This window comes from Hypanus sabinus, chromosome 20 (assembly GCF_030144855.1).
Source record: "Hypanus sabinus isolate sHypSab1 chromosome 20, sHypSab1.hap1, whole genome shotgun sequence".
Classification (NCBI taxonomy): domain Eukaryota; kingdom Metazoa; phylum Chordata; class Chondrichthyes; order Myliobatiformes; family Dasyatidae; genus Hypanus; species Hypanus sabinus.
Window position 1 is genome coordinate 12,582,606 of NC_082725.1, and position 20,154 is coordinate 12,602,759.

Sequence of the window (20,154 nt, forward strand, 5' to 3'; positions counted from 1 at the left end):
AAAAGTTTATGTTACAACTCCATCTGCCTGTGACACCACTTTCACGGAATTATGGATCTGTATTCCCAGATTCCTCTGTTCTACCACCCTCCTTAGAGCCCTTGCACTCATTGTGTAACAAACCCAGTTTGTTCTCCCAAAGTGCAACACCTCACTCTTGTCTGCATTAAATTCCGCCCGCCATTTTTCAGCCAGGATTCCACTGCAAGCTTTGATAGCCTTCCTCGCTGTCGGCTGCACCACTAATCTTGGTAAGTTTAATTCCATAGCTGAGCTTTGCCCACACCTACCTAATGCACTATATCCTGCACCCCCTCTCAAACTATGAGGGGCACCGAGAGGATGAAAGCATGCAGGTTGGGTTAAATGACAACTAAAGGTCATAGGATTAGGGTGAAAGGTGAAACATTTAAAAGGAAGCTGAGGGGGAGCTTCTTCACTCAGAGGGTGGTACTGGTAGATGCGGGTTCGATTGCAACCTTTATGAGACGTTTGGTTAAGTAGATGGATGGGAGGATTTTCAGAGGGCTGTGGGCTACGTGAAGGTTGATGGTAATATGTAGTAACAAATTGGCATAGACTAGATGGGCCAAATGGCCTAATTCTGTGCGGTAGTATTCTCTGACTCTATCTAAAAAAAAAGATTTCTACAAGATTGAAAGAGTACAGAGAATTTACAAAAGATGTTGTCGGGACTGGAGGACCTGAATTATAGAGAAAGGTTAAAAAAACGAGAGCTTTATTCTCTGAAATGCAGGAGAATGAGAGGAGGTCTGAGGGGATAGATAAGGTAAATGCAAGCATGCTTTTTCCTGTGAGGTTGCATGAGACTAGAACTAGAGGTCAGAGGTTAAAGGAGAGCATGAAATATTTAAGGGGAACTTGAGGGCGATGGAAGTGTGGAATGAGCTGGCAGCAGAAGTGGTAGATGTAAGTTGAATTGTAACTTCTAAGAGAAGTTTGGATAGATAAGAGGGCTTTAGAGGGATATGGCGCAGGTAGATGGAATCAGGTATGATTTAGGTGGGCAGAAGGACTCAATCTCAGCTTCCGACTTAACCACAGAGCACAGATCGAAGTTAGAAGGTCAATTGGTCCTAATTGATGACAGAAGAGAGTCCACATGCTGAAACCTGGAGCTAGAAGTAAACTGCTGACGGAACTCAGTGATATTGGTTTATTATTGTCTCACGGACCAGGATACAGGGAAAAGCTGGTCTTCATGCTCAAATTCATGCAGATCAAATTATTACGCATTGTTTCCTGAATGAGGTAAAACAATAACGGTGAAGAATAAAGTGTAAAAACTGCTGAAAGACGCAGTGGAGGTAAACAATGAAACGCAAACGAGATGGACGGTGAGGCCAAGGGTCCACCTCATCATGCTCGAGTCTGATATCCGTGGGATATCCTGATGCCTGGTGCACTGTGCTTTCAGGCTTTTGGGAAAGGGAGATGAGAGAACGTCTGGGACCTCTTTTTGTAGTCCCATCCAACTTTGCTGGAAAATGCCTACTTGCATTACCCTATGTAAACATTATCTTGTATGCCTTTATCAAATGTCCCCTCAAGTTTTTTATGTTCCAAGGAATAAATTAAAAGTTTTTGAATAAATAAGTTCAAAAGTTGAAAATAAAATTTTTTATCAGAGTACATGCATGTCATCACATACAACCCTGAGATTCTTTTCCTGCAGCATACTTAACAAATCTATAGAACAGTAACTATAAACAGGAGCTGAAAACTGTAAACAAACTGTGCAAATGCAGATAATACATTGCAATAAATAACAAGATAAAAAGTCCTTAAATGAGTACAGCTGACCCCTTTTGTTCAAGAGCCTGAAGGTTGAGGGGTAGTAACTGTTCTTGAACCTGGTGGTGTGAGTCGTGAGGCACCTGTACCTTCTACCTGATGGTAGCAGTGAGAAAAGAGCAAGGCCTGAGTGGTGAGGATCTTTGATGATGGATGCTGCTTTTCTACAGCAATGTTTCATGTAGATATGCTCCCTGGTGTTGGGAGGTTTTACTCATAATGTACGGGGCCAAATCCACTACCTTTAGTAGGATTTTCTGCTCAAAGGCATTGGTGTTCCCGTAACAGGCCACAATACACTTTCCAATACACATCCAGAGAAGTTTGCTAAGGTTTTTGATGAAATGCGGAACCTCGGCAGACTCCTGAGGAAGTAGAGACACTGTCATGCTTTCTTCAAAATTGTATGATGGGCCCAGAATAAATCCTCTGACACCCAGCAATTTAAAGTTACTGACCCTCTCCACCTCTGATCCTCCGATGAGTACTGGCTCATGGACCTCTGGTTTCCCTCTCCTGAAACCTACTATCAATTTTTGGGTCTTATTGACAATGAGTGAGAGGTTGTTGCTATTACACTGCTCACCCAAATTTTCAATCTCCCTCCTGTATTCTGATTCATCTCCTCCTTTGGTACAGCCCACCACAGTTCCTAAACTATCCAGTCTTTCCTCATAACTCAGGCCCTCCAGACCAAGCCACATCTTTGTAAATTTTCGCTGGACTCTTTCAATCTTACTTACACCTTTCCTATGGAAAGGTGACCAAAACTGCAAACAATACTCCAAGTAAGGCCCCACCAATGTCTTATACAATTTCAATATAAAATGCCATCTCCTGTACTCAATATTTTGAGTTGCGTATAAGATGATCAGGAGCAGAGAGGCTGGAGATTAACTACTAAAGAAGTCAAGATCGAACCACGGCCAGGTTCATCAAGAATGGGTAATATCTGAATTCAGGAAGTGGGGATTGGAATGTGTAATATCTGAATACAGGAAGTGGGGACCGGAATGTGTAATATCTGAATACAGGAAGTGGGGATTGGAATGTGTAATATCCGAATACAGGAAGTGGGGATTGGAATGTGTAATATCTGAATACAGGAAGTGGGGATTGGAATGTGTAATATCCGAATACAGGAAGTGGGGATTGGAATGTGTAATATCCGAATACAGGAAGTGGGGATTGGAATGTGTAATATCCGAATACAGGAAGTGGGGATTGGAATGTGTAATATCCGAATACAGGAAGTGGGGATTGGAATGTGTAATATCTGAATACAGGAAGTGGGGATTGGAATGTGTAATATCTGAATACAGGAAGTGGGGATTGGAATGTGTAATATCTGAATACAGGAAGTGGGGATTGGAATGTGTAATATCTGAATACAGGAAGTGGGGATTGGAATGTGTAATATCTGAATACAGGAAGTGGGGACTGGAATGTGTAATATCTGAATACAGGAAGTGGGGATTGGAATGTGTAATATCTGAATACAGGAAGTGGGGACCGGAATGTGTAATATCTGAATACAGGAAGTGGGGACCGGAATGTGTAATATCTGAATACAGGAAGTGGGGACTGGAATGTGTAATATCTGAATACAGGAAGTGGGGACCGGAATGTGTAATATCTGAATACAGGAAGTGGGGATTGGAATGTGTAATATCTGAATACAGGAAGTGGGGATTGGAATGTGTAATATCTGAATACAGGAAGTGGGGACCAGAATGTGTAATATCTGAATACAGGAAGTGGGGATTGGAATGTGTAATATCTGAATACAGGAAGTGGGGATTGGAATGTGTAATATCTGAATACAGGAAGTGGGGATTGGAATGTGTAATATCTGAATACAGGAAGTGGGGACCAGAATGTGTAATATCTGAATACAGGAAGTGGGGACCGGAATGTGTAATATCTGAATACAGGAAGTGGGGACCGGAATGTGTAATATCTGAATACAGGAAGTGGGGATTGGAATGTGTAATATCTGAATACAGGAAGTGGGGATTGGAATGTGTAATATCTGAATAAAGGAAGTGGGGATTGGAATGTGTAATATCTGAATACAGGAAGTGGGGACCGGAATGTGTAATATCTGAATACAGGAAGTGGGGATTGGAATGGGTAATATCTGAATTCAGGAAGTGGGGATTGGAATGTGTAATATCTGAATACAGGAAGTGGGTTTTTTGTAGCTTTGGAAGTAAACTAAAGATTGTGCAGGCAATTTATTGAGTTATGAAACTGAGGAATTAAGTGATTGTAATGCAATGTGTCTTTTAGTTGTTGGAATCAATTTTGATTAATAAAGAGTATAGTTGATAGGCAAAGTCATTGTCTGGTGGGTTTTTAACATGTGATATACCAACTGGCAACAGTAGTGAGTATGAATTCTTTGGATAATGTACATACTTTTATTTTTTTATTTATTTAGAGATACTCTGTGGAACAGGCCTTTCCAACCAACCAATTAAACCCTAGCCTAATCACAGGACAATTTACAATGGCTAATTAATCTATAACCGTTTTGTCTTTGGATTGTGGGGGGAAACACACGTGCTCACGGGAAGGGATGTATAAACTTGCTTTTCGAGGATGCCAGAATTGAACTCCAAGCTCTGCTACCCCGAGCTGTAATAGCGTCACGCTAACCACTTGCTTTCTAACTCTCTTGCAAAACAATTGAAGCTGTCTCTGTGAACCTTTGCATGTCAGAAGTGGACATTGGGAACGGTGATGCAAAATCAGCCTGGGCGGTTGTCAGAACAAAGGAATTCTGGCTGAATGATCTTAATCTATTCATAATGATGCCATAAAGGTGATGGCAAGAATTGTCTATGTATTCCCCAAAAAACCTTGCCAGACATCTCAACAGAGTTATCAAGTATTTCCTACAATTCTCTAATTGGTGTTCCTGGTTATTGATGTGCACTTAGGAAACCTATCTCGGTGTCCAGATACAATATGTTCATCGATGCTTTAAAGTTAGTTACCCGTCTTTTAATGAAAGCAGAACAAGATATGTGGCAGTCAACTGAAGTGTTGACTGTTTAGTCCTCTCCATAGGTGCTGCCTGACCTGCTGAGCTCCTCCAGCATTTTGTGTGTGTTGCTCTGGATTTCCAGCATCTGCAGAATCTCTTGCATTTATATATTGTCTTTTTACTTTTATTCAATAAGATAAATAGGTGTTTTGGTAAAAACCTGTTGAGGTTTTAGAAATGGGAAATTTAAGAGTTTACTATTACTGGAAATAGTGAATTCTACTAATCATAATAAAAGTTGATTCACTGAAAATCAATTCCTTCAAAATACTGCGATTTCGACCATTTGCATTATAGGTGTTTTACCTCAAAATGCCCACTAGATGGTAGTGCTTCATCAAAGATATGCTACTGTGTTTTTTATTAAATGTTTAATAAGCGGGTTTGAAATTGCTAGTCAAAACACAAATTACTAAACCTGTTTGAAAAGGGGAAAAAAAACAAATTATAAAATGCAAACTATAATTGTACTTGTTTGTGAAGAAAAGTTCCGAAATAGGGTGCAAGAAGTCTAGCTCAGTAGTGTAGTGATTAGCACAACGCTTTCCAGTCCCAGAGACTTAGGTTCAATTCCCACCACTGTCTGGAAGGTTCTATGTTCTTCCTGAGACCCTCTGGTTTTCCTCTGGGTGCTCTGGTTGGAAATTGGTCTTTGTAAATTGCCCCATGATTAGGCTTGGGTTAAATCAGGGCTTGCTGGGCTTTAGGGCTCGGAGGGTCAGAAGGGCCTGTTCTAAACTGTATCTCAAAATTTTAAACAAAACTGCTGGAGAACAGCATCTGTGAAAGAAATTGTTCGAAGTTCCAGTCGGAACTCTGCATCAGCACTCAGAGGTGGGCAGAGGGGTGATGAGATAGGGGCCTGAGGTTGGACTCGGGAGAGGTGAAGGTTAACAGGCAGGTAGTGCTAGGTAGGGTTGGAGTTGGGAGATAGGGGTGGGGTGAATGATGGATGAAGTGAGACAGAGAGAGGAAAACGATGAGGGAGAGGTGGGGGAGGGGGAGATTGAAGGTTGGAAATGGCTGTTGCAGGGAGATTAGTAGAAACACAATAGACTACCAGTAATGGAATCTGATAGGTGAAGGAGGTGTAATTTTACAGACATTTCAATTCCCCTTTTTAATCCCACACTTGGCCTTCTCCATTACCAGTTGAGGCCCAATGCAAATTAAATAGCGACACCTCGTTGAACATAGAACAGTACAGCACAACCTGGGCTTTTTGGCCCATAATGTTCTGCCAACCTATTCCACAATCAATCTCACCCTTCCTTTCTACATATCCCACAACCCTTCAGTTTTCAATGAGCCTACTTAAGAGTCTCTTAAATGTCCCTGATGTCAGCCTCATATTCCACATAAGTTGCAGTTCCAATGGTACGAACTTTTGAGTTTTCCAATTTTAGGTAACTGTTCAGCATTTCCAACAACCCCCCCCCCCCCACCCCAATATATATAGTATTGTCTCATTTTCATTCCTTTCCTCCCTCCGCGGACTGTCCTCTTTCTGTCCCCTTTCTCACACAATCTCAATCTAGTCCCCAATCACTTGCCTTTTCCCCTTTTGGCTTGCTTACACACACACACACACACACACACACACACACACACACACACACTTTTCCTGTGGGTTTCCCCTCCCTCCCAAGCCCACCTTATCTGACTCTGTTTCTGTCTGCCATTCACCTCTCCCCTAATGGTTCCCCACTGTTCTCCCCTCCTTTTCATCAGAGTCCAGTAATGGCTGCCCTTGTGTCTCCCTCCAGTAGCTGCCTCCAACCTTCAAACACCCCTCCTTCTCCTCCTACCTCACTTCATTTGTCTCATTTATTTCTCTCTGTTGCTCTTCCATTCCCTCACTGGTCACTCCCTCCTTGGCCTTCTCCACTACCAGTTTAGACCTGACCATCGAGAACTCCTTCGTCAATCCCACCCCCAACAGATGCCACTCGATCCACAGAGTTCCTCCAGCAGATAATGTGCTGCTCCAGATTCCAGCATATGCAGTCTCCTGTGTCCTCAGAGGATGACAGCCTAAAGTCCCTGCATACTGTCCCACATCAGGGCCATGCTCACTTCTCACTACAACCATTGGGCAGGAGGTCCAGGGGCTTTGGCTCCCACACCACCAGGTTCAGGAACAGTTATTACCCTTCAACCACCAAGCTCCTGATCCAGCGTGGATAACTTCACTCTCCTCAATAACACTGAACTGATTCCACAACCTGTGGACTCACTTTGAAGAACTCTACAACTCATGTTCTCAGTTTAATTTACTTACTTACTCTTTTGGTATTGGCACGGTTTGTCTTTTGCACATTGATTGTCAATCTCTGTGTGTAGTTTTTCATTGATTCTGCTGTGTTTCTGTTGTATTGCTCTACTGTGAATGCCTGCAAGAAAACAGATCTCAGGGTGGTATATACAGAGACATATAGCTAATTTAATAATAAATTTACTTTGAATTTTGCACGTGTAGTCATCCATATTTCTAACGTCACTGATTTTTTCTCTTTAAGTTTTAGTAATTTGTAAATTTGTATCCAAAAAAAATTGAATTTGTTTTTTCATAAAATCACAAAAATCTTGACGTTTTAATAAAATTGAATTAAATCTCCATCTATAGATCGATTCCTCCTTATCCATCATTATCATTGTCATTATCAAGGGGGATATGATCTGACAATATTCTTGCTTTATATTCCACACTTTTCACTCTATCTTGAATATTTTTTTATAATAAAAAAAATCAATCCTTGAGTAAGTTTTGTCTATTTGAATAAAATGAATAGTCTCTTTCTCTTGGATTAATATCAATCAAGTTTAAATCTTTCATTAATGATAAAGTTAGTTTTATTACTTTTGATTTTGTAGCAACTTTAGTTGATCTATGCATAACTGGATCTAAACAAAAATTAAAATCTCCACCTTTTAATATTTTATCATGTACATCAGCCAAGTTCAAAAAAACTTCTTGTATGAATATTGCTTCATTTTCATTCGGTGCATAAATGTTCATAAAAGTTGGATACAAATTTACCTTCAGTTGAGGATAAAATTGTATTATGGGAAGCGATGAAAGCATATTTAAGGAGTCAGATTATAAGTTATACATCTAAACTTAAGAAGGAATACACAGCAGAAATAGATCAATTGGAAAAAGATATCATAAAGTTAGAAAAAGAATCTCAAAGATATATGACAGAAGAAAAATGAAGGCAACTTGTTAATAAAAAACTACAATATAATACACTCCAGACATATCGTACAGAAAAAGTAATTATGAGAACTAAACAGAAATATTACGAATTAGGTGAAAGATCACACAAAATTCTTGCTTGGCAGTTGAAAACAGGCTTATAAAACAATGAAAGCAATTAGAACAAGTGTAAATAAGGTTACTTATAAACCTTTAGAAATTAATGAAACTTTTAAAAAATTTTATACTGAACTATATCAATCAGAATCACAAAATAAGATCACTGAGATAGATAAATTTTTTTATCACAAATAACCCTTCCAAAGTTAAATTTGGAAGAACAGAAAGGATTAGATATGCCCTTTACATTAGAAGAGGTTGAAGAAGCTTTAGGATCACTTCAGAGTAACAAATCCCCAGGAGAAGATGGTTTTCCTCGTATAAATTTTATAAAAATTTAAAGATTTATTAATTCCTCCTTTTAAGGAATTAATATACCAAGTGGAAAGAATGCATAAACTCCCACAATCTTTTTTAACAGCGATCATAACTGTATTGCCAAAAAAAGATAGAGATCCTTTAAAACCAACATCATATAGGCCTTATTATCTTTGTTTCTTTGTTGAATACAGATTATAAAATACTATCAAAAATTTTATCTAATAGAATATCTAAATATTTACCAAAATTAATACATATGGATCAAACAGGTTTTATTAAAAACAAACAATGGATAATATAACCCGGTTACTTAGTATAATTCATTTGGCACAAAAAAGAGAGGAAATGTGTGTGGCAGTTGCTTTGGATGCAGAAAAAGCATTTGATAGATTGGAATGGGATTTTTTATTTAAGGTATTGGAAAAATATGAGTTAGGAAAATCTTTTATACAATGGATTAAAACTTTAAATACAAATCCTCAAACTAAAGTAGTTACACATGGTCAGATTTCAACACTATTTTGCTTAACGAGGTCAACTAGACAAGGCTGCCCATTATCACCTGCTTTATTTGTATTGGCAATAGAACCATTAGCTGAATTAATTAGAATAGATTCAGTCATTGGGGGCTTTAGAGTTAATCAAGAAGAATATAAGATTAATTTATTTGCTGATGATGTTTTGATTTATTTAACAAACCCATTGCAATCTTTGCAAAGATTATCTTTTAGATTGGAAGAATATGGGAAAGTATTAGGGTATAAAGTAAATTGGGATAAAAGTGAAATTTTACCCCTTACCAAAGGAAATTATAATCAATGTTTATTTAGTAACTCAATTTCGATGGTCAATAAATGGGATATTAGAGTTGATAATGATGTAAAAAATTTATATAAACAAAATTATTTGCCATTATTAAAAAAAGAGGATCTTGATAAATGGATGATGTTACCAATAACATTAATAGATAGAGTTAATGCTGTAAAAATGAATATATTTCCTAGATTGCAATATTTATTTCAAACTTTACCAATACAATTACCTCAGAAGTTTTTTCAAGAACTGAATAAATATGTAAGGAAATATCTTTGGAAAGGAAAGATGTCAAGAATATCATTGGAAAAATTGACATGTAAATTTGATTTAGGAGGGTTACAACTTCCAAATTTTAAGAATTATTATAAAGCAAATCAACTTAGATTTATTGTGTCTTTTTTTGATGAAGAAAAACCGGCATGGATTAGAATAGAATTAGATAAGATAGGAGAAAACATACCAGAAGATTTTATATATAAATGGGAATCCAAATGGATATGGGAAAAAAAGTATCTCCTATATTAAGACACTTGATTGATTTATGGAATAAGGTAAATATGGACGATGAAATAAAGAAATCTTTATTAGCAAAAAGAACTTTAATTCAAAATAGGCTTATTCCTTTTACAATGAATAATAAACTTTTACATAATTTGTTCCAAAAGGGGATTAAATATATAGGTGATTGTTTTGAAGGACGTATATTGATGTCGTTTGATCAATTAAAAAATAAATATAAAATATCAAATAATACTCTTTTTTGTTACTTTAAATTAAAAGCTTATCTACGAGAAAAGCTGGGTCAAACAATGTTGATGCCAAAACCTAGTGAAATAGAAATACTAATTCAGAAAGGAAAAACTAAAATATTTACATCTTGTATGTATAATTTGATTCAAAAACAGACAATTAAATCAGGAATTCATAAATCAAGACAAAAATGGGAATCTGATTTGAATGTTAAAATTGATGGAAAAAATTGGTCAAGATTATGTTCTGATAGTATGAGAACTACAATAAATGTTTGACTTAGATTAATACAATATTATTTTTTACTTCAATTATATATAACACCACAGAAAATAAATAGATTAAATTCAAATATGTCTGACCGATGTTTTCAATGTAATCAAGAAATTGGTACTTTTTTACATTCTACTTGGTCTTGTTTTAAAATACAACCATTTTGGATAAATCTAAGACTTTTATTGGACAAATTACTGGAGTACAACTCCCACATAGTCTAGTATTATTTTTATTAGGAGACATTGAAGGGACAATACCGAAACTTAAATTGAATAAGTATCAGAAAAAATTTATAAAAGTTGCATTGGCAGTAGCCAAAATAGTTATCGCAGTTACTTGGAAATCTGATTTATATTTAACTATGGAATGTTGGAATGATGAAATACATAGCTGTATTCCACTTGAAAAAATTACATACAATCTAAGAAATGAATATGATATATTTTTGAAAATTTGGTTCCCATACTTACAAAAGATAGGATTAAATACATAGGTCCTTTGAAGATAAAATTATAAAGTAATTGGAGAAAGAAAAAATAAATATTAAAATTATTTTGAACTCCATGGAGCATGTGGGGATCCTCCGATATCCAGGCAATCTTTCTCTTCTTTCTTTTTTTTTCTTTCTTTAGACAAGGGTTAAGGGGGGGGGAGGGTTAATATTATTTTTCTTACTATTTTATCATCACATTTATTCTTGTAATTTTTAAAAAATTAATAAATAAATATTTTTTTCTAAAGTTTTAGTAATTTGATATTCCTTTGTGAGGTGTTGATATTACAACATTTTGCTTAAATAAATATGGCATGACATTACTTAACATATTGTGTTTTATTTTTTGTCACAGATATTCTCAGTATTTGGGAAATGCCTCAAAGGGTCCCCGGACTCCCTGGGGCACCAAGGGAGAACGTGGAGGAGCCAGGACACTGGGACTACCGAACCATCACGGGCCAGAGACCAAGTATCCAACAGTAGTGGTGAAGGGGCACAAACATTTTGGTTATGGTGGATACCCTCTTCCTAGGTTTGTGCTTAAGTTGTTTTGATTTATGAAATAACTGATGTAACAGCAAGGATGTAATGCTGAGGCTTTATAAGACATTAGTCAGATAACATCTGGAGTATCATGAGCAGTTCTGTCTAAGCAGGGATGTGCTGGCATTGAAAAGGGTCCAGGGGAGTTTTAGGAGAATGATCCCAGGAATGAAAAGATTGGTGTTTGATGGTGCTGGACTTGAACTTGCTGGAGTTTAGAAAAATGAGCAGGGAGTGGGAAATCTCATTGAAGCTTATTTTATCAGTTCCTACCACCATTCCCAGCAATGTCGTGCAGGCACCCACAACTCTGTGTAAAAATACCTAACCTCTTTCATCTCCCATGGCCCTTAAATGTACGTCTCCTGATGTTAGTGATTGCCCTCCCCAGGGAAAAAATACTGGCTGACCACTCTATTTTTGCTTCTCATTACCTCATACACCTCTATCTCTACTCCGTCACTCCAAAGAGGAAGGTCCTTGCTTTTCTGTTTGGACAGTACAAAGACATGAAATTACAAAATAAGTAAACGGTGCCAAAAAAAGAAATAATGAGGTACTGTTTGTGGGCAGCAGGGTGGAGGTACGTCTTTAACAATGGAGGTGTAAGGCACTCCTTCCCTCTGCTAGCCTGCAGGTCACCTTAGGCAATGTGTAACACCTGCTTAGCATCCATTCAGGGTCAGGTGAAGCCATGGGAGCAGGTGGTGCATGGTCGTATGAACAGCTGGTGCACATCGCAAGTCCTAGTTATGCAACCACTGACGGCGGGCAGATAGTCTTTGAAGAATATTGACAATGGCTAGGGGATGGGGGTCTCCCATCTTGTAAAGACAGTGCCCAGAAGAAGGAAATGGGAAACCACTTCTGTAGAAGAATTTGCCAAGAACAATCATGGTTATGGAAAGATCATGATTGCCCATGTCATACATATGACAAGGCACATAATGATGATGTCATATGACATAGCACATATGAATGAGTAATCATGGAGAAATGGATCATTCAGCAACCTGATGGCAGAGCGGAAGACTTTGAATGAGGTTCTTCAGGCTCCTGTACCTCCTCCCTGATGATAGCAACGAGAAGAGGTCATATCCCACAAGGTGAGGACCTTTAATGATGAATGCTGTACTTTTGAAGCAACATCTCTTACAGTGTACTCTGGGGGGGTGGGGGGGAAGGAAGCTTGTGACCACGATGGAGCTGACTGAGTCTTCAACCCTCGACAGCCTCGTGCAATCCTGTGCATTGGAGCCTCCAAACCAGATTGTGGTATACCAGTCAGAATGCTGTCCATGGTACATCTATAGAAATTTGTAAGTCTTCGGTGGTAAAACTCAAACAGAACAGAGCCACTGACAGGTCTTCTTTATGGCTGCATGAATGTGTTATTCCCAAGATAGATCCCCAAGATGTTGACACCCTGGAATGTAAAGCTGCTCGCCCTTTCCACTGGTGTGCCCTTGATGAAGACCTATGTACATTCTCCCGACTTCCCTCGTCCTGAAGTCCACAGTCAGCTCCTTGGTCTTGCTGACATTGAGTGCAAAGTTGTCACTCAACCAGCCGATCGGTCTCCTCGTCACCATCTGAGATTCTGCCAACAACAATAGAGTCACCTGCATAGCTTTATAGATGCCGTCCAAGCTGTGCCTAGCCACACAGTTATGAGTTTAGAGAGAGTAGAGCAGTGGGCTAAGCTCACATCCCTGAGGTGCACCTGTCTTGACTGGGAGTGAGGGGTATTAATACCGATCTACATTGATAGCGGTCTCCCGGTGAGGACTTCCTGAATCCAGTCACAGAGGGAGGTACAGAAGCCCTGGTTTAGAAGCGTAATGATTAATGTGGAGATAATGATGATATTGAACAGGAGGCGGTAGTTGATAAAGAGCAGACTGACATATACTTTGCTGATCCAAGGCCAGGTGGAGAGCTGCTGTCGACCTGTTGTGGGGATAGGCAGCATGCAGTAGGACCAGATCTTTCCTCAGGCTGGAGTTAATTCATTGTGGCAGAGGTGAGGGCTACCAGCCTATGGTCATTGAGACAGCTCACCCTGCTCTTCTTGGGCACTGATATGATTGATGCCCTTTTAAACCTCAGACCAAAGCAGTAAGTGGTCGAAGTTTTCTTTGAACTCACCACCTGTTGTTTGGAGCAACAGACACAAAATGCTGGAGGAACTCAGCAGGCCAGGCAGCATCTATGAAAAAGAGTACCATCGACATTTAATCCCTCGGCCTGAAACGTCTACTATGCTCTTTTCCATAGATGCTGCCTGACTTGCTGAGTTCCTCCAGCATTTTGTGTGTGTTGCTTTGGATTTCCAGCATCCGCAGATTTTCTCTTACCTGTTGGTTGGCGCAGGTTTTTAGTACCCTGCTAGGTACACCACTGGGACCTGATGGCTTGCAAGGGTTCACCCTTTTTAAGGATGTTCTGACATCGGCCTCCGAAAAAGCGATTACAGGGTCACCAGACCCTATGGAGATTTGCACAGGTGTAATGTTATTCCCCCTTTCCAGATGTAGATTCCAGTTTCATGTTGTGTAGCAACAGCTGATATGAAAAAAAGTAATGTTTAACCAATGATAATATTAATCTCTCTTCCTTTAGAGGTCTAATAAAAGTTTGGATGGTATATGGGAGTGTACATTCATATCATGCTCATGAGTATAATACATGTGTCTGAAATTCAGAAACTCTGGGTCAGTTCCATGGCTGACTGTAAGGAATTTGTACATTCTCCCTGTGACCGTGTGAGTTTCCTCCGGGTGCTCCAGTTTCCTCCCATAGTCCAGACACATACCAGTTGGTAGGTTAATTGGCCGTTGTAAATTGCCTTGTGATTAGGCTAGGATTTGCTGGGTGGCATGTCTTGAAGGGCTGGAAGAACCTATTCTGCACTGAATCTTAAATTTAAAAAAAAAGTTTTTGCTGACTGATAGCATGTGGGGTGGTAAATAAGGGCCTGGGTCCACCCTGTAAACAAGTGTGATGTGAGATTGGATTTGTGAGTATACTTGGTTAACAACAGAGCCCCCCTGGCCCTCCAAGACCCTGTAGATTTAAATCCCTGTAATAGGTTATCTACAAATTGATTCCACAGCAAGTTCATTGGAGCAGTTCTGTGCAGTGTGATGTTAGAAGTCAAAATGTTACTCATTTGTTTAGGTTAAATGAAATTTATTTATCACACACACATTGGAACACATAGTGAAGAGCATCATTTGAGCAAGTGATGCAAATTTGAGCAAACGACCAACATAGCAAGCAACAACAATGACAAACAAGTCCCTTTCCCACCCCCTCACCCACATGCACAGTCAGGCCTCCGACCCCAGGACAGATCACCTCCGGGCCTTTCAACCTCCACTCCTGCACCCACAGATTTCCCTGCTATTCCCTGTCATTTCTAGTTTTCGGGCCTGATGTCTGAGGCTAAAACCTGGACCAATTCTGAATACAGAATCAGAGAGGTGCAGGTATACACTTGGTGTTACAACCAAATATCCAAGCCTGATCCAGGACCTTTGGCAGTGTCCCAACTGAAATGGCTAGTAAATGCCAAAGATCACCTGATGTGACTCCTCCAGTGGAATTTTCCTTTCTCTTTAAATGGATGAATTTTCATTCATTAATGACGTGTGATTCTCAATTTGTGTTACTTCTGCGAATTTCTGGAGTTCTTTTAGCAACATAGAACATAGACACCTACAGCACATTACAGGCCCTTCGGCCCACAATGTTGTGCCGACCATGTAACCTACTCTAGAAGCTGCCTAGAATTTCCCTAGTGCATAGCCCTCTATTTTTCTAAGCTCTATGCACCTATCTCAGAGTCTCTGAAAAGACCCTTTTGTATCCACCTCTATCATCATCGCTGGCAGTGTATTCCACGCACTCACCTCTCTCTGTGTGAAAAACTTACCACTGACATCCTGCTTGTACCTACTTCAAGGCACCTTAAAACTACGTTAGCCATTTTCAATTACATTTGTTTTAGCATATGTCACTTATTGTGGTTTTAAAGATACATTAAAAGGCTTTTGCCACTTCTGACAATGCTGACTATATTTATTTTATTGTTTAATCCGAAGAGTCTGTATCTAGCAATGTGCTGGTTGTTTGGGGTGCACGGTGTGAATCGCTGAATAGCAGGATATCTCTCCAGTTCTGCACAAATCCATTACAAGTGACAGAGATTACCAATGTAGACCTTCTGATATAAGAGACACCTTCTGCAGATATCTTCTAATGCTGGGGTTTCAAACATGGATAACAATGGTGTAAATGATCTCCTGCTGTCACCTTTCTTGGTGGGAAAGAGAAGTTGCATTGTTGGAATAGCCAAAGGCCGTGGTGAGGACGTAAGATTCAGCCAATGCTGGAAATGTGGAACCACACAAAAAGCACTGGAGTGGGTCAGGCAGCATCCATGAAGGGAGATGAGCAGTCGATATTAATTGTTGAAATCCTTCATCTGAATCAGGTGAAGTGTATCAACCAACATTCCCTCTGATTTGTATTGACCAGTGTGTGCAAAAATCTTGTGCTGTGCAATTTTTTTGCCCTGTGACAACAACAAGTGCGCACTGAATCTTATATATAGAGGTATTCATTTTAACAGCTAGCAAAACACTGCAATAAGAACTTAGAGCAACACACACAAAATGCTGGTGGAACACAGCAGGCCAAGCAGCATCTATAGGAAGAAGCTCTGTCAACGTTTCAGGCCAAGACCTTTCGTCAGGACACCTAAATTAAGAACTTTGATCTCCTCTGGGTTTGATCGTTTTCGCTCGTGTTCATCTGCACTCTCACAAACCGTATGTAGCAGGCTTGTAGTGGGAAATGAAGGATTTTCTCGCTGGACCATCCGCAAACCATCTATCTATGATTTGCTTGCAAAATTAAGCTTTCAAATGTCAAGTTTCGAAACATCGCTCCACCTTTTCTCTCTTGCAAATTTTCCAGCAACTTCTGCAATGTGTCAATACACGCAGGTAACACCAGTTTCTATATTGTACATAAGTATTTCTCGTAGCTGAATGCTCCTGGCCTCATGAGCATTCATACTGTGTTTTGTACCTTGGTCCCAGAGGTACAGTGTTTCATTTAGCTGCATACACATTTATGGTTGAATGACAATAAACTTGAACTTAAAAGCTTTACTAACATGTTGACTACTAATTCCCCTCTCTGTGTAGCGATGTTACCATTGATCAATATTATGATCTCACCCAGCTGAAGAGGAGTCAACTTCGTCCCACTGATCAGCTGTAAGTATCACAAATTTTCCCTACAAAATGCTGTTCTATTGAATATAAAATAGTTGTGAAATATGCAGAGGGGAATTTCTGCTAAGGTCCAGAACAACTTTATCTAGTTACATGGGTCAATGTATATGCTCCATTTGTGTGCATTTTAAATGTAGAAAATGCTTGTTGCATATTTGAAGAGATTATACATTTGGTGTGAAGTCATAAGGTGCCAATACTGTATATAGATGCAACAAGTGTATGTATCATTGTGTTTAGTGGACTGAGAAATGCCAGACCTTGCATGTGCATTTCTATACAACCAGCTTGACAGGCTTTGTACCTGTGTTCCCAGGACTTGTACCTCTTTTCTCCATCTTAGGTGAATAGGGAGATTGGGAGAGAGTGGTGGGGAGAAAATCACTTTGGGGTGGATGAGAAGATGGGTTGTGGGTGATCACAGGGTCTGGATACAATCAGTGGAAAAGACATGGGGGATGAGCTGAAGATCAGACTGAGCTGGAGTGGACATGATTTGAGTACAAGGACAATTTTGAGGATTGGATGGAGTGGGGAGGGGATCAGGAAATTAGAAGAACAACTAGGGATAGCATGGTAGCATAGCATTTAGTGTAACACAGTGTTTCCGAACCTTTTTAGTGCAATGCACTCATAAAACATGTTCCTACTTGTCAGTGCCCCCCCAGAGCACCTTCATATTTACCAAAACCCCTCTTGGGCACAATATACTTTCTGGCGCTCCCATAATGTAAAAACATGTCTACCATATGCTAACATGAGAAAAAATATTCTGCTTTAAATTTTTATTTGTCTTTAAAACTAGTTTAAAACTTATCTACAGCAGCTTCAATATCAATGTGATCCTTGAGTTTAATGGTTTCTAGCAAGAGATGAAACATCTGGTTCAAATTGAGACCACAAAAGCCTTAATTCCCCATGCATTACAACGTCCAAGCGGTTTCAGTTTTTTGTGAATATGTGGTTCACTGCACTGAAGCCTCCTCCAACAAGGTAGGAGGATGGGAAAGTGATGAAGAGCAGTTTGGCTCTTCTCCAAAGACCAGGAAACTTCATATGACAGTGTAGCCACACACCATGAAAGCCAACATTTTTGAAGAACATTTTTTACTTCTTCATCATTCTGAATTTCAGTAATTGGTTCTTGCAAGCTCTCTTCCTGTCCCTCTATCTTATAAAGAAAAGGGTTTAATTACCCACTGCAGAATTACCAGATTGTTCAAATTCTGAAGGATTCTGAAAATCCTTCTAAAGTGACTGCCGGTATAAGCTGTACTCTTGCAAATCACCACCTATGAAAGAGAGTATCATACTTTCCATGCAGGGTAACTGTGAGAACATTCTTCTCCTAATGTTTTGGTTATATATTTCCAATTTTCCAATAAAAGTGGACATTGAACTTTTTGCCTGAATTAAATTGAAATTCTCACCCTGCAGTTTTATATTTAGAATATTCATTTTGCCATACAGATCGGCTAGGTATGCCACATCTCCACGTAAAAGTTCAATCTTGTTTCTAAAGCTCTTGTTGACTTTGAGCAAAAATTCAACTACAGTGTCAAAAAGATTGAAGTGTTTTAAACAACAACACACACACAAAATGCTGGTGGAACACAGCAGGCCAGGCAACATCTACAGGGAGAAGCACTGTCAACGTTTTGGGCCGAGACCCTTTGTCAGGTCTCATCGTGAGTGCTTTAAACAACTGCCTTTTGACAGCCAACACACTTCAATGTGAAGAAGCTTCATCAATAGCTTGGGAAATTTGGTGAAATATTCTGCTATTTAATGGATGAGCTTTAATTCTGTTGATAGCAGATATTACAGAAGTCATGCTTGAAAAAAGTCACTGGCTGAGGTTTTTGGCTACAAGATGTTGATGAATTACACAATGGATTGCAAACAGATTTGGAATGTCTTTTATCATAAACACCACTGCATGGCAACTTGTCATATATGGTGCTCCATCAGTTGCACAAGGAATCATGTTCCTAATCAGAATACTTTTATACTCAATATACATTTTGAGCTCATCGTAGATTGATTCTCCACTGATATTTGTTTTTAACTTTTTATAAAAGAGAATCTGTTCATAAACCTTTCTATTTTTGATAAAGCGTACATTAGCAATGCCTCGTTGTCTCACAAAGTTGACTCATCCAATTGTACCCCAAATTCAGTTTTTTGTATATCTGTGCTACTCAATATCTTCACTCATTTCATCAATACCACGAGCTACAGAGTTATTACTCAGAGGACTTCTGATAGAGCAGCCATTATTAATCTTTCACCAATTGTATGAGATTTTCCACACTTGGCTATCATTTTGGAAATAGAAGAAGCAATGAGACCACTGCCGAGGTCATTCTTAGCTTTCTTAGCAAATGACGTGAGTGTGTGACACTTGTCAAATGTTTCTTTCATCTTCTTGAACAGAGTAATACCATAATTAGCCTTTTCAAGGTGACTTTTATGGAAGTGTTTCTTCAATCTTGATAGTTTCATGGCTTCATTAGACAGAACTGTATTACAAATAAGACACATGGGGCATTGCTGATCTGACTGGAACGGAATAAAACCATGAGATTACACCGTACGTATTTATTTATCATTAACAGGGCAGAGTTTTTTTCCATTTTTTCTTGCTTTTTTAAATAGCTCTGACTTTGGTGGTGTTTTTTTTCTGTATAACAATATTATTATATTTCATTATTACAATTTAATTTTTATTAATACAGGATTTTGTGATTGTAACTATATTTTTAATACAATATATTTGGTACAATTTTATTTTTTTCTTTTGACTTATATATCTTCTTGTACTCTGTGTTCCTTTATGCAGAAACTAATAAAAATATTGAAAGAGAACAGGGCAAAATTAAAATAAAACATTAACACAAACTGGGAATGCCTACCAGATGTTGATGACAGCTGTGAGTTGACACGGATGGATGGAAGGAACGACGAGGCGAAGATGAAGACGATCACAACAACAGAAATTATGTTGACGAGGATTCCGATTGGAATCTGAATGTTAGTCAGGATAGAGCCGATGTTCAGCAGATTGCCTTTATACTATTCCAGTTAGCACGATTGACAATCACATGAAGGCTCATAATCCCCCAAAGATGGTTCTTACCGTACATATGAAGCCAAGGTCACTTTGAACACGTCAAAAGGAATCCCCAGGGTTGGCTGGTTCACTGATTGGCTCTATTTTATCGTTTGGTTACAGCCAGCACTGTATCCTTGCGAGACCTGTTTTCTGTAGATCTGCAGAGAAAGTTGAGAGGGTGTATTTCACTTACCAACTATTAAATTGCATGAACTCATTCCGTGCTGTGAGTCAAGGGGAAATGTTGGGCAGTCTGGTTGCTAATTTATGCATCCCCAATAATGCCTGTTTTGTTGCTAAGGCCTGATGAGATTGCCGAGTTTCGGATGTGTTGTGACGATGACG

At 39.0% G+C, this 20,154-nt stretch overlaps 1 protein-coding gene across 2 annotated transcripts in view; it reads left to right on the plus strand.

The window, feature by feature from the left end:
• LOC132378297 (uncharacterized protein C7orf31 homolog) overlaps positions 1-20,154 on the plus strand; it is an 87,825-nt gene that overhangs the window by 34,535 nt on the left and 33,136 nt on the right. For both annotated transcript variants that reach the window (XM_059945105.1, XM_059945104.1), the window contains exons 2-3: positions 11,198-11,377; positions 16,605-16,676. In XM_059945105.1, the coding sequence (XP_059801088.1) occupies positions 11,198-11,377; positions 16,605-16,676 (252 nt within the window). The remainder of the gene's footprint in view (positions 1-11,197; positions 11,378-16,604; positions 16,677-20,154) is intronic.